Source organism: Biomphalaria glabrata, chromosome 1, assembly GCF_947242115.1.
Source record: "Biomphalaria glabrata chromosome 1, xgBioGlab47.1, whole genome shotgun sequence".
NCBI classification, from domain to species: domain Eukaryota; kingdom Metazoa; phylum Mollusca; class Gastropoda; family Planorbidae; genus Biomphalaria; species Biomphalaria glabrata.
The window spans coordinates 24,252,794-24,270,086 of record NC_074711.1 but is presented as its reverse complement, the minus strand read 5'-3'; the positions used below and the strand labels follow the sequence as shown (position 1 = coordinate 24,270,086).

General features: G+C 32.4%; 1 protein-coding gene across 1 annotated transcript; it reads left to right on the top strand.

The window, feature by feature from the left end:
- Positions 1–1,683: 1,683 nt before the first annotated feature.
- LOC106078619 (beta-hexosaminidase subunit alpha-like) lies at positions 1,684–15,154 on the top strand. Its single transcript, XM_013239552.2, is given in 13 exon segments — positions 1,684–1,875; positions 4,241–4,344; positions 5,546–5,658; positions 6,282–6,392; positions 6,776–6,877; positions 7,021–7,129; positions 8,878–9,082; positions 12,144–12,227; positions 12,318–12,390; positions 12,511–12,682; positions 12,774–12,864; positions 13,199–13,303; positions 13,454–15,154. Coding segments are annotated over 12 exon segments (1,308 nt in total). The 5' UTR covers positions 1,684–1,875; positions 4,241–4,268; the 3' UTR covers positions 13,521–15,154.
- Positions 15,155–17,293: the final 2,139 nt, after the last annotated feature.

Sequence of the window (17,293 nt, the reverse complement as noted above, 5' to 3'; positions counted from 1 at the left end):
CGGGTGTGATGACGATAAATATAATCGCCTTATCCCCAACTACCTTAACCTTTAAGATGTGCTTGTGGAAGGGAAGGCAGAACAGAATGATAAATTTGTCAAATTCAGATAAATCTAACAAAAAAATGACTAACCCTAACCCTAACCCTGAAGACATTAAACGTCGTATAAATCTAGCACGTCAGACATTGACTGATGTACACAGCTAAAACCAACCTGACTGTAAATCTCCTCACATCTCAAACAAGACTAAACTAAGAATCTTTAACTCTATTGTCAAGGCTGTCCTATTGAATGATTCGGAAACATGGAGAACAACTGAAGTGACAACAAAAATAGTACAGACCTTCATCAACAGATGCCTGAGAAATATCCTAAAAATACACTGGTATGACAAAGTAGAAAACACCAAAATGTGGGAGATGAGTGGGCAGAAAAATATAGATCTTAGAGAGGAAGTGGAGATGGATTGGTCACAAGAGAAAATGCCGATAGAGATCTAAAGACTGTTTTTGACAGTAGAAGTTCCCTGTAAGCAAGCACTGATAGTTACTTTCATTGGCCTACAGTCACAGGATTGCGCAATGCATCTGGCCCTATTCGGCACCTTCGACACGCCCTATTACAGTAAGATCTGGACTTCATCATTCTCTGGTCAATCTGTTGTTTCCCGATCAAAGGATCCAGCTATACACACCCACCCCTCCCCTGACCCCTCCCTGCCCGCCCCCGCATTTTCACCCCACCCCCTGACCACCCTCCCAGTCTGCTCCCGCTGTTTAACCCCCACCCCTGACCCTCCCAGCCCGCTCCCAAAGTTTCAACAATTTCTTGAGCCAGTCAGTCAGTTTCAGCGGCGCCTTCACGGTTTCAGTGACCTTGGTTACCTAGCCACATTCCTTGACTCTTGAGGGATATTTCTATTAAATGAATAAATATTTATATATGAAATTCTTTTCTATAAGGACATCAGTTGTTTATTGCATGTATCCTCAAGAACATTCTAGATACAATGCAACAAGTCTCATAACGCACAACATTACACTAGACTAGTCCACTAGATTTAGGCTTAGATTTAGATCTATTTAAATTCAACATTCATTTCAGCTTTATTGAAAAATGTTACAAGCTGTCAGCACCTTAAATCTTCATCAAATCATTTAAAATATAACTTCATAGATCTATATAAATAATCCCATCATATATAGGGCAATATAGGCCTAAATCTATTTAAATTCAATTTCTGAAATTTCTATGAAAAAAAAAATAGGTACCTAAATTTACGCTTTATTAATGTCATTCCAATTTTAAATAATAATAATTTACTCCCCCTCCCCCCCATTCCTTTTTTTAAAGTACTACTTCTACTACAATAGTAAATATTCCTATTATTTCTATTTGTTTTATTTTCTCTCTCTTGCAATCCGCTATAAGCTGGCGATATTTATATAGGTCTGTGAGTCGGCTCTAAAGCGCTATTAATTCTATTATTTCTATATGTTTTTATTTCCTCTCTCTTCGAGTATGGTTTCAGCTGGCGATATTAAAAATATACTAGGTTATCTCCCCCTGAAAATAATTTTTTTAGCATCGATTCAACGCTGAGGCATCGCAAAAATCTGGCCAGTGGTTGCCAGGTGCTGCCTAGAGACGTAAATACGCCAGCTAAAAGCGGAAATTACCAATTTGTCCAACTGTTCAAAGTGTTGGTCAACCATGGCCATTACCACAAAAATACCAGCCAACTTCGACAGTTCTTCAGTTAGATGCAGAAAATTTTAAATTTTTGAGTGTCGGTGAAATAGATTGCGATATCTTGAGAAATGCCTATCAACGATATTACTCCTTGACATTTGGTGGATTTAAAAAATTCGGGTGAGAATTTTCATGAGTCGTGATGTAGGCTACAAATTAGATCTAGTCTATTAACAGGGGTGGGCAAATTACGACCCTCCGACACCTGCAGAAATCAGGTGTGCCCAATTTTTGAATTGAGCTCAAATTCAAATCCACTTTTTTTATGCAAAAGCATAAATTTCAGTATCTAAAGTAGACAAGTAACAATAAAGACAGTTATATTATGCTAAAATACAATGAATTTATCAATTGGTAGTTGTTAAATTATCAAGTGATGCACCTGTCACTCAAAAGGGGGTACCCCTTGAATAGACACTGCGTCACTGCTGTCAAAATCTACATCTTGCAATTCATTTTCTATTGATAAATTCTTAAAGTGAACTGGTTGAAGAAGTGAATACAGTTGAAATGAAACCAAAAACTTCAACTTTAATTTTTAGCAAAATGTGACACTTTTTGGCACCAGTACTGGAGAAACACTCATATATATAAATATATAATTAAATATATATATATATTATAATATATATTATAATATATGATTTATGTATAGATCTATATAAATTATTGAAACTGTCTTCTAATTATAAAAAGTTTCAAGTAAATGAAGATTATTCTTATTTGCTATACATCAATACACTCAATTCAAGACACAATCTCTGATCAGTATTTATTCAATGCTATGAAAAACTGTTGGGAAGACTTGGAAAAAGATGGATTGATGGATCTTGATCTTTGACTGAGAAAAAATAGTTCTTGTTTTTTATAACCATTTAATTAAACTCTAAACAGAAAAGTTTGCAGAAGCTTCATAAAATTACATTATATTATTGATCAGCATGTCATAGTAATCTAACTTATTAGAGCTAGAGGTGTTAACCACAGAGGGTTCAATTTAGGAACAAAATAATCCAATGTATCTGCTTTCTTAGCATGGGCTAGGCAAATGAGACTGTCGTTCGGATTTATTGATGGTCAAGGGCTCAAATCCTGCCCGCTCCCATCCCTCGTCATCCTGCTGGAGGTTTGGACTAGGAACTATCTTCAACTCTGAAGGAACATCCGAAACATGTAAAACATTTTACAAGCAAAAGAAAACAGGTTTTGTCATTTTTCTTTGCTGAAAGGTGAAACTATTTCAAGTGAAATGATTAAAAGTACAACACTTATTTAGATTCCTTAATTGTGCAATTTATTAAAGCAAATTTTAAGGCGTTAAGAACCAGTTTTCAATACCATCAGATCACCATTTAGCGAAGCTGATTTAGCTTCAGAGGACATAACTCCAAACAAAGAGAAGTTCAGAGTACTTCCACGCGAGCGTTATGGGTGCCAAAAGCTGTATATCCACACTTGAAAATAACTTTGCTGCTGTTCACACTATTTGGGTACACATGCCGTACATCTCTTCTTCTTTATCATTTTACTTGTTGGAGGGTTCAGATATATCAGTAATTCTATATCTGAGATGAACCGTGCAGTGGTTTCCAGATCAGGCAGTTCTAGGAATAGTTTTTGTTCTATAGGAGGTTTTGGCGCCAGAGTCTTGTTCGGGTCTCTTGATTTAGTATGCACCATTGAAGGACATGGTCAGCATTCTCTGGTGATTCTCCACAAGGGCAGGTTTCGCTCCTCCCGACATTTAACTTCCAGAATATATACATATTGTCTCATTCAGTGAACAAGCATTTTTTTTGTGGAAAATAAACAAGTATAGTCACTGATCGACGTTGACTGACTGTAATTTGACAGCAGTCACAAGGGTAACAACTAGTTGGCTAGTTCCACAGTTCTGGAACATTATTCACGAGTGTAAAAAATAAAATACTGCACATTAATATATTTGAGCAGAGTTGTGTTTACTGAGCGCCTAAAGGCAGCATGGAAAACCAACTCCTAGATACCCCCTCCCCCCACTGGTCCACAAATGACATTGGACCAAAGCGCTCTGAGCATGCTATAAGCATGAAAGTAGCGCTATATAAAAGCTATAAATATATATGTTCACTAGAACATATTTTGGTAGCTGCTGGAGGGAGTCTTTGCTATCCATTATTAGCCTATCCATTTCTCCTTATGGACATGTCCATGGAGTCGAGACGCCATGATAGGCTTTAGAAGGGATATTTATATTAATCTGGAAGCAGGCCCAAGTGACTTTGAGTAAAGAATAAAAAAAATTCAAATTAAGTAAAATTTCAGTTTATACTATTATTAGTATTAAGTAACCCAACCCTTTTTTTGGGTATTTTTTTAACCAGTCAGATTAGCCTTTAAGACCTACTTAAGCAATCTTATCTTCCAGTAGTTTTATAATAATAAAAGTTATTATCTAAAAGTAAAAAATAATAAATAAAAAACATTTGTACTTCTATTTCATCAGCAAGTCATATTCTAAATGGGATAAAACAATGAATGTGCTTGAAATGGCTGTCAAGACACCATGCAGTGGCTCAATCTATCCTAATTTTCAATCTGATGAATCTTGTAAGTTTCACAAATTTCACAATATGACACATTTTTAAGAGGACAGATGACTTTTCTGTAGCAATTTTAGTTCTGGAAATTTACTTTTGAAATTTTAAAACATCATTATAAAATTCCCTTCCTTGATGAAGAAATTGTAAAACAATTTAAGTAATTAATTTGAATAATTATAGATTTAATGTTGAAAAATGACTTGAATACCATTAGAACTTAGCATTAAACTAATACAGTACTTCTTAGCTATACCATTGTCCTACATTCATTATGACAATGGTAGGTCTAAATAAATAATACATAATCACTTTGGACAATAACAGCTTATCTATAAATATATTCTAGGCAGATTTGAAGCATATTTTAAATTAGTCTATTTATTACAGCTTCTTAAGTTTTCAAATACACAAAAACACTTAATATTATGGACAGGTGGTGTAAAAGGAAATTAGATATTTTCTGCATTAAGTGAGGAATATAATATCCCTTCTATACAACATAGATCTGTCACAAGTACTATAATATACAAAGCATTTAAAAAAAGCTAATCTCTTGGGCCCTGCATGCTAGCTTATATGACAATATTCCTGAAGCAAAAGAAAAACTTTTGCGGATAACTAAAACCAAAAAAAAAACCTAACAAGATACTAAAATATTGCAAAAGAATAGAAATGGATGAGTTGCAGAGATAAAGTTTAATGTATTTAAACTTAGCTTTCCAATCAGATAGGTAGTACTAAACAAAAATTATTTAAAAAATGCTTCTTGTGGTCATGGTAATAATGTAACTAAATAGCAATCATTAAACATGGATGTTGAAAAAATAAAATTTCCTCTTGGAATTCCCACATTTTTTAAACATTTAAAAATCTTAAGCAAGTTTTTAGGTTAACATAAAAGTTTTTTAAATTACTTAAATTGGAAACTTTTTAGGACTAAATAATGCAGTAATTCACTAAAAACTAAATCATAACTTTAAAAAAAAAAAAAAACTACTCAGAAAGTAAAAGTAAATTAAAAAAATATTTTTTAGTTTACATTTGGGCTAACTCATAAAATAGTTTTTTTGTTTTTTTTAAGTTGTGTTTCTAGAATAAGCCATTTTTAATCTCAAATTAACAAGATAATACTGTTTTAATCTATGTGTTATTGTAGTATATATATATAATATTTAATTTAATTTTTTATCTTTTTAAATATTTTTTAGACAGTCTAATTGTTTCTCCTGGCTCATCTCGCATTGAATCTAAAGAAGTATGGGGAGCACTTAGAGGTCTAGAAACTTTCAGCCAGCTTGTTTATCGATTAGACTCAGGCGCAGTAAATAAATACATTTTTAATTTTGAAAAGAATTCATTGAACTTAAAATATCATAGTTTAAATTAGAAACTGTTTATTTCATTTATTGTATTAGTTTTTAGTGGTGATCATTATTTCTAATAATGTTAAAGTTTTATAGTCATACACTATTCTTATTTTTTGTTTATTGTTTCTTTAACATATAATAATTTATATATATATATATATATAAAGAAAATAATATATACTAATTTAATATTTTATTGTTGAAACTCTGCCTTACACACCACCATGCAGATAATGCACAATGTGCATACTATCTTGTATGTTGTATTACACATGACTGAAATGGACTTTTTTTGTTGTAAAAGGAGTTCTGGCGATGTTTATAATTGGGAGCTTACAAGTAATGGAACTGTGTGTTGAAGGGGAACCTTTATGTGTTTTAATCAAACATCCTTTCACCTTAATTCTGTAATTTTATATCCTCATCTTTTATGATTCCTTTTTGTTGAGTTGCTTGCTTTAGTTTACAATAATATATATATATATATATTATTATATATATATATTATTATATTAAATATTTTATGCATATGTAAATCAGAATATTAAAAATATAAACTAATTTTCCTTCTAATCAGTTTGCTGTCAACCAATCTGTTGTAGTGGATGCTCAAAGGTTCCCACACAGAGGACTCCTACTAGATACGTCCAGACACTTCATTTCTAAACATTACATCTTAAAAACTCTAGTAAGTAAAATGTCATTTGTTATTACTTTATTAGATAGTTATTATATATGGTATCTTCTAAACTACCTATGTTCCTTGAAAAAGAAAATTATCATGTTTTATATTAATTCACCTACTAGTCATTTGTATTAAATACAGATTTCAAGTCTTCTAAGCCATTTGTTTTCCTGATTATTATAACTCTTAAAAGAATGTTTTTTTAATAGTTGAAATACAAAAACAAAAATTTAATATGAAATTTATAAACATTTTATGCTGCATTTTATTCTATGTTACTCTATGGAAAAAAAATCAAATATACTGTTCAGTTCTTTAAAAAGAGCTAGGAAGACTGATGTTTTGATCTACCCAGAAATGTCTGTATCTTAACATACTATTTACAGGATGCTATGGCACAAAATAAGTACAATGTATTTCATTGGCACATTGTGGATGACCCATCTTTTCCATACGTCAGCCAGACTTTTCCAAATCTCAGTTTGAAGGTAAATGTTGGGATAAGAAATAAAGGCTAGCAAGTATAATTAATTAAATTGTTAATATATAAATATATCAGTTACCAAAATTCTCTTAGACTGCTTTGTCACAAGTAAAACAAAACTTTTGATTTTTTTTCCCCTGAATCCAGGGTGCATATAATGCCAACACTCATGTTTACACACCTAAAGATGTTTCAGGTGTCATTGAATATGCAAGAATTCTGGGGATCCGTGTCCTTGTTGAATTTGACACTCCTGGTGAGATGTTTTAATTTATATATGTTTTTCCATTAAATAATTTAATTTACAGAGCACTGTTTTCAAACATATAATGTAGACTCAAGGCACTGTGATAATATTACAAATATAAACACTAGAGCTAAAATGACAAACTAATCTAAAAAAGTTTTGAACATATAGGTCTTAATGTTCTTCTTGAATGTAGTGAAGCATGTTGAATGTGAGATCAATGGGAAGTGAGTCCCTAACTTTGTTCCACTGAAAAAGCCTGCAAACCATAACTTTTGAGGGAGAAACATGGCATCACTAGAATCAACCTTTCCTGTGATTTGGAAGGATATTATACTTCACATTTTTACATTTATTTTGTTTATATTTTTTTTTACCCTTAATTTTTTTTAAAGACTTTCAATTGGTTAGTGACTAATTATAATTGTTATGTCTTGTGAAATAGTTATCAAGTAAAATATTTTATGAAATATGGCTTTTTTTTTCAAAAAGTTATTTTATTTTGAAAATTATATATCTTAAACATAAGTAAACTATATTATATAAAAAATTAATCCTTCCTGATTTCTTGTCATTGGAATTTTAATTCTCCTTTATAGGTTTGAATGTTTCTCTGGTGAATTTATAAAAATCCTGTTTCGCTTAGGAACCATTTTTTTTTATTTATTATTGGCTGAAGGTGATTATAGTACTGAAATCTCTGATAGATCATTTCTCTTTGTATGTTGCTAGTGGTCTCTGTACTCTTGGTTGTGAAAGTTGGACGCTGAAACTGAAAGAAGAAGAGCAGGGTGCCAGGACATCCACGGTGTTATCAGCAGCAGACGCCTTGGCTGGCTTGGCCACGTTCATACAATGCCAGTAGATCAACTTCCACAAGATATTCTGTATGGTGATCTTACAGAAGACAGGAGAACTGCTGGTCATCCACTTTTACAGTATTCAGATCTGAATCAGAAATGAAGCTCTTCAAAATCGACACTAGCAGCTGGGAAAAGTGGCACTGGATATATCCACACGGAGAGTAAGCATCAAGGAAGGCTCTCGGATTGCAGATGCCAGCATTAGTAAGAAGGGTGAAAATGCAATGTCACATGGTGATTACATATGCCCAACCTGTGACCGCAGCTGTATATCAAGGATTGGCCTCTTTAGTCACACAAGAAGTTGCAAAGGGAAAAGATTCTCTCTCGAGACGTAAAATGCCAAAGAGTAAATGACACCAGAAATTCTTTTCGAGTAGTATTGTAGGTACACTTTTGATGATCTACTGTTGAACGTTTGTTGTCCTTTATATTTTTTATCTTAGGAGGCGCGGCGGCCGAGCCGTAAAGCGCTTGGCTTCTGAACCAGGGGTCCCGGGTTCGAATCCTGGTAAAGACTGGGATTTTTAATTTCGGGATCTTTGGGCGCCTCTGAGTCCACCCAGCTCTAATGGGTACCTGACATTAGTTGGAGAAAAGTAAAGGCGGTTGGTCATTGTGCTGGCCATATGACACCCTTGTAAATGGTAGGCCACAGAATTGGATGACCTTTACATCATCTGCCCTTTAGACCACAAGGTCTGAAAGGGGAACTTTACTTTTTTATATATATATATATTTTTATCTTGTATTTTTTTTACTGGCATACTAGGCAGTATAATATTTTTTTTTATAAATGCAGGTTTTTTTTTGCAACATCATTTGCAGTTGTCAAATATTGGGAAAGGCATAATAATTGAATTGTGACTAACCAAGAGTTTGCTCATCTTTTAGGTCACACTGAATCCTGGGGAAAAGGTCACGATAACCTGCTAACAGAGTGCTACTCAAAAGGCAAGTTTAATGGAAATTATGGACCAATCAACCCAGCTTTGGAATCATCATTTACATTCCTGTCAGCTTTCTTTAAGGAGATCAGCCAGACATTTAAAGATCACTACATTCATTTGGGTGGAGATGAAGTCAGCTTTGATTGCTGGTAATGTATTCTTTAATTAAAACAGAACATTTTTGTTTATTTTATGGCACATCTGCACAATTTAGGCCATGTCGTGCCCTTAGCAGGGTGTCCGCGGCCTCCTGAAATTCAAGGATGTCCTTGAATCTCCTGGAATTTCAGAAAAAATATAAAAGTCCTGGAAATCTCCTGGAATTTAAAAATATCTCCTTGAATGTCCTTGAATTTCACCGATCGAAAAAAAAAAAGTATAAAAAAAAATTGCCACCGTTGCTGTGGATGGGCCGTCGCGGTGGAAATAGATACTGCTCCTTGACAATAGATAGATCTAATCTATTTATAGATTAGTATTGTTATCGGATCGCTTTTTCACTGAGCACGTTGATTTTCATCCAAACTACGTTCCATAACTTTTTACGGGCTAGGGTTATATCCGCCTTTCACCCACTTGTGAAGCGTGTTCTCGTGATTGAAGATGGCCTTGGCTAAAAGCAAGGGCATTTCACCTGGCATTATAATGATTATTTTTCTGAAGGGCCTTCCCTCACCTAAAATCTTTTTGTAACAGAGTGTTTTTGCGTAAATCATCTAGACTCTAGCTAGAAATAGTATCTAGATTTAGATGTAGTGAAGATAATTTACACCTAACTTGAAAACTTTGTGAATTTTAGTCCATTTAATGATCTCGATACATCTAATTTCTAGATTATTCTAGAAATACGCTAGATTCTAGATTTACGCTAAATCACTAGCTCTAGAATGTACTGAAGCCTAGAAAAACTTGCAAATTTTAGTGACTTAAATTAGATCTAGAGTCTGGATTTAGGCTACGGTAGATTCGGTGAAGATAATTCTCACATAGCTGTGAAAAGTCCGCGAATTTTAGTGACTTAGATCTAAAGATTAAGGGAAGATTATTGTCACACAGCCGTGAAAAGTCGCAAATTTTAGTGTCTTAAATTTAGATCTAGACTCTAAATTTTACACTAAATCATAGAATCTAGTGAAGATAATTCACTCACAGCCGTGAAAAGTCCGCGAATTTTGTGACTTAGATCTAGACTCTAGATCTACTGTAGATTTAAGGAAAATATTTCACACACAGCTGTGAAAGTCCGTTAAAGTTATTTCGGTTGTAAAAGACAGGGAAACTATAGAGTTGAAAAAGAAATTGTGCTTGGAAAAAAAAACGCTAATGGGTTTAATACCTCCCCCTCGCCCCCCCAAAAAAAATAATCCAAAAGCCATTATTTAGTAAGCTATTTACTAAACACACAAATAGGCCTGTAAGTTACAGGCTCTGTTTATGAGGATGATTTAAGCACAGTTAATAAAAATGCATACACATAGGAACTAAAAATGTAGCCTACATTTCCACCACAGAGAAGGCAACTCTAAGAATGTTTCTTATTTTTAAAAAAATGGAATAGCAAACATTTGTAATGTTCTTTAATAAATCTTTGAAAAGAAAAATGTTTGTTTGAGGTTTTGGGATGACAGTCAAGTTGTTACTAGATTAAAAGATAACTTACTTATATATATATATATATATATATGTATAAGGCTTCTCTTCGAGTCTGAAGATTAATGAGCAATAATAATAATCAGACAATTGTTATGTAATATTTTTGCGCAAATTTTATGTCCTGGAATTTTAAAATTTCTCCTGGAAAACTCCTTGAATTTCATATTGACTTTGGTGCAGAAACCCTGCCTTAGTCCTCCACCTCCATTCAACAGTAGGAACATTAAAATCTATACAGGTTACTGTTTCAAGTGTTAAAATAAGTTTATAATTCATAAATTAAATTTTTAAAAAATAATTTAATAAGAATCTATTGTATTTATATATATGTGTGTGTGTGCATAAATCTCTTAAATGTTAACAGTCAGTCCTACTTCCCAGATAAAACCCAATACTTTCCCAGGATCTACATTGTCAAGCAGTGTTTTTAGGTTGTTAGAATTAAAATATTTTCTTCTAATGTCCTGGTATCTTTCTACCATGAGGCCACAGTTACAATCACAACACAGTGGGGGCTCCTCTTTTCTCACTATAATTTTTTCTTATAGGCTTGATTAGGTCATAGGATTGGACTTAGTGCTGCCATTTTGTTTAGAACTTAGCATAACAACAATACAGCAGGTGTTAATAATTATAGTTTATTGTCTGACTGAGAAGAAGAGGGGCATGGTGGAGAAGTGTCACACTTCCAGTGTTGGTCCCTCACTAGGCCCACCCACCCAAACAATATGCCTCTTCATGCATATACATGATGTAACCTACCATACACACAAAAATACAAAGTGATGCTAAAAAACGGACTGGCATGTTGAATGTTTTATGACTGCCATAAGCCTACTTACTGGCTTGTTATGGGTTTGTGCAAAAAGGTTTGAAGTGCACAGATCATTTTCAGTGCTTTTTCAAATGATTAAGAACCAGGCTTAACTGACCTTCAATCAACCACATTTTTCAATTAGGGACAAATAATGAAAAAGAAAATTGATGAAAAGACTTTGAATAAAGCATAATTTTTATTTGAGTTTGAATTCTCTGGATTCCACTAAGAATACATTGTAATTTGATAACATTGCATATATATATTATCAATTAAACAAAGGATGGGATGTGGGAGGATTAAAAACTTAAATTTTTTTATTTTGTTTTTGTAAGGAAGTTAATAGAAATAATTATATTATTTTGACCTTGTAGTGCCTCGTGTTGATTATTCCTGGTTAAAGTTTTATAAATTGCCTGTAAAAAGTATAACTTATTTCTATTTGAAAGTTTTTGATGTTTGTCAGTTTATAAATAGATAGGTTGATATCTCCCGTGATTCCCAACTATTATACTTGATATTAAGCTTTGAAATAAAAAAAAAAAGCTCCAAGCTCTAGATTAGATGTTTTATACCCTCAATTCTAGTATTAATTTGCTGAGGCTGTTGCACTGTCCCCCACTCTGCACACCACTGTTGTGAGTTTCTACATTATGGTGGTGTGATAGACTGAATATATGTTTTCCAAATGAACAAGGGTTTTACAGTCTCAAAGATGGGTGTATTTTATTTCTTTCTAGGAGCACCAACCCAGATGTGAAGAAGTTCATGTTAAGCATGAATTTTACTTAGTTTGAACAGTTGGAAGAGTATTACATGCAAAGGTGGGAGTTAGAACAAATTAATTATTGACATTGATAATGCATAATTTGTTTTAGTTTTTACCTCAGTTTAATATACTTATGACTCACCAGACTTTTGGATATAGTTGGCAGTCTTCAGAAAGGTTACATGGTCTGGCAGGAAGTAGTTGACAATGGGGTCAAAGTAAGTAGGACTATTTCATTTCATCAGAAGTAATATTACTTGTATGTTCTATCAATATTTGTAAAATAAAAAAGTTTTTCCTGGTTTTTGGTCAGTAACATTGAGAATGCCCTATTTTAGATGAATGAGGACACTATTGTTCATGTTTGGAAAGATGGCTGGCAAGATGAGATGAGCAAAGTCACAAAGCTGGGCTATCAGACATTGTTGTCATCATGCTGGTATCTGAATGATATACATTATGGCAGTGACTGGGTTGATAATTACAACTGTGAGCCACTCAAATTCAATGGTATTTTTTGTTCTTTTTGCATATATGTAAAGGTTTTGTCTAAATATTATGTCTAATTCAATTTGTATTAAAAGAACTACTACATTTTTAGGTACTGACAAGCTAAAGTCTCTAGTAGTTGGAGGAGAAGCCTGTATGTGGGGAGAGTATGTAGATGATACTGTTGTACTGTCTAGAGTTTGGTAAGTTTTTTTGGGTTTTTTGTTTTGTTTTACATTCTATAAATGTTTATCTATTTACTTTCAAAAAAAGAAACATTAATTCAAAGCAATTTGAGAAATTTAATATTATAATTATCAAACATTTTAGCTACCCTTTTCTGTAACAAATCTATTTAATATGTACCGGTACTTTAATTTGTAGTTTGAAGAGCAATTTTTGACAAGGATTCTTGATTATCCTTCAATATATTTTTTTCCATGTATAGTTAAAAATTTAATAATCCAATTATTTCAACTCTAATTTCTTTTCAAATACATTTAAGTTACATTAGTGTTTTTTTTTTTGTTATTTTAGGCCAAGTGCTTCAGTTGTTGCAGAGAGACTTTGGAGTCCAGTTGAAGTGAATGAATTTCAAGCAGCTCTTCCTCGGCTGTCAGAACACAGATGCAGAATGATAAGGTTGAGAAATACTTTAAGAACTACTTACTGTTAATATGATTTTATAAACTTAACATTCCATAGGATGAACAAATAATAATGATACAGTTTACCAATATCATAAATTTATATTTTATAATAACTTTTTACTTTTTATTACTAAATTTATAGACGAGGTTTCCCTGCCGAAGAAATCAATGGACCTGGATTTTGTGAAACAGAGTTCAAAGACTACTAGCTCGATTTTAAAATTTTAATGTCAACCTTTATTTTAGCTTCAAAATATTTAAACAAATGTGTCAAAAAAAAGAGAAGAAAATTGTAGTAGAGAATTATGTTTTCTGGACTTTAGAAACAAAGTAATATGCTCCAATGTTGATTTACAGTTGAGTTTTGTAAATAGTAACAACAAATGCTTGAAAATATGTATATTATTTTATTATATACATTTGTATTGTTGCTTCTGCTTCGTAGCGGTATTAAGACTTACTTACATTTGAAAAAACCAGTCACATGATGAAGAACAAACCTGAACTTTTGTCATTTTCTGCAATCATTTTGCCTTCTGCTATTTTTTTTTTCCCCAACGAAATTGGTTGTTACTTAGCCTCATTAGAAATATATTTTTTAGATCCATGTTTCTTAAACTATTGTTCATCTTATGCACTTCTCTTGAAGTTGCTTCTTAATAAATGTCTGGTTTTGTCTCTGTTATCACATTTGTGTGGAGTGGATTTTTTTTTTAAACAGCTTTTGATATTGCGTTTATTATTCTTACTTTCAAAGATCTGATACTATTGTATAATATTTGTTATATAAGTTTTATAGAAGAAAACTTGAGTTTAATGATATTTTACAAATGTTGTGATATTATTTTATGTTTGTTACTTTTTAAACAATTAATTAGACTTGCACATTTAGCATACCATATCTATAATTTTTTATTACAGAATCTGTATTTTTTTAAATTTTATCTACACTTTTAGATTAAATCATTCTACACTTTTTAAAAATGTTGTATTTATTTTACACTTTTTCACTGAACCTTAAAATTGGGATGCTGTATTGATGTGGATAACTTAGTTTGTCCACTTACCTTGATCAAAATCCATTTGCATTAGGTTATCAAAAAAACTCTCTTCCTTTTCATATACAGGTGGGCAACAACATGAGGATAATTTTATTCATTTTATATTTTATATTACTTTAGCTCAATCATTCAAAATTGTTTTCTAAAAGTAATTTTTTTTAAATTGTATTTATATTTACATTCCTCATTTTGCTGAATTTAGCAATTGATAATTGTTGGTATTGTTATTAGTTACTGCAGTATATTTACTATAGTAAGAGTAACATGCAAAATACTCAGTTTAGAATGATTTGTAAATGTATTAGAGATGAGTTTATTAGCTGTTGTTGCAATTCAGTTATATTTTTACAAAATTATTACTATACATTTTTTTTTCAAATTACATGCAGAAAATGGTAAAGAATATATGACATCACAACTGGAAAGACACTTAGACAACTAAATCTCAGCTTGGAAGCTAAAAGTTGATAGATTTCTTTTCACTGTCAATCTATATCTCCTTTTTTTTTTAACTTGGTTTAAATTATCTGTAAGTATTGGTTTCCTGGAGCTAAGAAAGCTGATGCAAAATATTTATTTTTGTTTCATTCTTGTTAAATATAGATCTATATGTGCTATATTTTCATCTTCTTTAAATGTTTCTATTTTTTGTTATTTGCATTTCCATTATTTTTATTTTCCATTTGATGTATTTAGTATAACTCTAGATTTTTGTGTGCTATCCTTAGAGATTACATTGTTTGTGTATTTGGGATTCTCACAATAAAAGTAAATCAAAGTAATCTTCTCCATTGCAAGAGCCCGCAGGGTGCAAGCCTTCCACCACCATCCATGCGCTGGTTTGTCCTTTTGTCCAACCATAATACATTGAGCTAATTGCCTACATTCATAACATTGATAAATTGTTATTAAAGGTATTTAAAATTAAGAAACTGTCCTAAAATTAACACATTTTCCTTATCAGACTTTAAAGAGCTTCGTGAGGAAACCATTTTACCTTATACTATTAAGTTTGGAAGGACGAATCACACACTGTAACCTTTCGGAAAATATATTAAATTTATTTTGAAAAAAAAAACATTACAAAAATATCAAATAAACTTAGCAGTTAAAAGAGTACAAAAAATAATAAAATGCTATCACAAATTAAAAGTTCCCTTTTCTAGATTTCAAACTTTTAAACGTACCAATAAATTCATAAAATCTACATTTTCAATAGACAGAAATGCCAATTATGAAAGTTGTGTCTGCCCCATTGTTGATTTCAATTGTCTTAATTTTAATTTTGTTAAGTATCTTTCATATAACACCAATTATTCGCTAATGGTAAGAAAAAATTAGAGGCTTAGTAAAAATGATTGTAGAGATTCTTTGAGCTCTCATTGGAATATTACTTTTTAAAAACTTAAGAAACTATTGAAATAAAATTTTCAGAGCTAAAAAAATTGAGAACATGTCATAGAAGACAAGTGAACTGAAAAACTAGTGAAAGATTAATTTTCCGTATTGACACTTTGTGCAAGGTGTAACATTCTTGTGAAGTCAAGAGTTTGAACATCTGAAAAGTAAAAACTTGCTTATTCAGCAGTCACACAAGTACAATTATACAAATCATCTGATTAAGACTTTTGCTACCTTTGAAAAGTAATACCCAAGAGATGAAAGCAAGGTTTGAGGTTAACTTTAGTCAAGAAAACATTTTGAGTGGTGACGCGGTACAATGCTTAGGACTATTACAACGAATAAACAGCATAGAATCCAAGACTGAAGACGAGTTACAAACAGAATTCCCTGCAATGCTGCCAGAATACAAGATCCAGTTCGCGGTGAATGCCACGTCGCTTAGCAAAAAGAAAGTTGTAGAAAAACAAAGAAATGCATTCCGATGGATTTATTACTCCAGTACATGTCGAGCTTACTGAATGAGTTAGCTCTACTGTGGTTGTATCTTTCAGGAATGACAAATATTTTACAAAAATGCATTGATCCAAAAGATCTCAAAAAAAGCAATCAACCGGGAACTCACACTATAAAAACAATTTAAGATGTGATCACTAACATTCCAGGTTCGAAGATATTCTCGGTAGGCTACTCTATGCCAAGTCAGGGTTTACGCAAATGAAACTTGAAAGAGAATCATCTAAATATCACAACATCCCTATAGAAGAAAAACTCTATGGAGATTACCTGATCCTACGACACCTTAACAGCCAATATAGCTACTGCATTAAAACAAGGAACAACTGAGTTCTTTTTAATTAGCATCGAGACAGGTGTAGGACATCGGTGCATCTTATCTCCCTTCCTTTTCCTCCTAAACATCGACTACATAATGAGGAGAGCAATGAATCAGACTGCGTTTGGTATTCCAAGGCGTAAATAGATTATAATGACTGACTTGGACTTCGCTGATAACGTTGCACTACTCGGGTCTACATGTAAATATAGATATATAGGCAATCAAAATTGGCCTCCGCATAAACTTGGATAAAACTAAAATTGTGCGAGTGGGATATAAAGCAAAGGGTGCTTCCGTCAGGCTTGGTGAGTCAAAGCTTGAAGAGCTGGAAAAGTTCACATACCTTATAAGCAGCATCATTGCAAACGATGGGGATGTCTACCATGCAGGGCCGATCTTAGGTCACTGCAACCTATGCGGCCGCAGTGGGCCCTCACTTTCATAGGCCCCGCGCGAATTCTAGGTGTACATTATTGAATTAAACCATTTTTATTTATTATTAAAGGCTTCCTGGAATTCTTCTGAAGTTCTAAAATATACGAAAAAGTCATGAAAATCTTAAATTATTAAAATCTGAAAACTGATGCAAATCTCCTTAAAAACAGGCAAAATTGTCATTTTGGGGTGTCATTAAATATGAACAACGCCAATGCTACTCGCGATAAAAAAAAATCGGCATTGT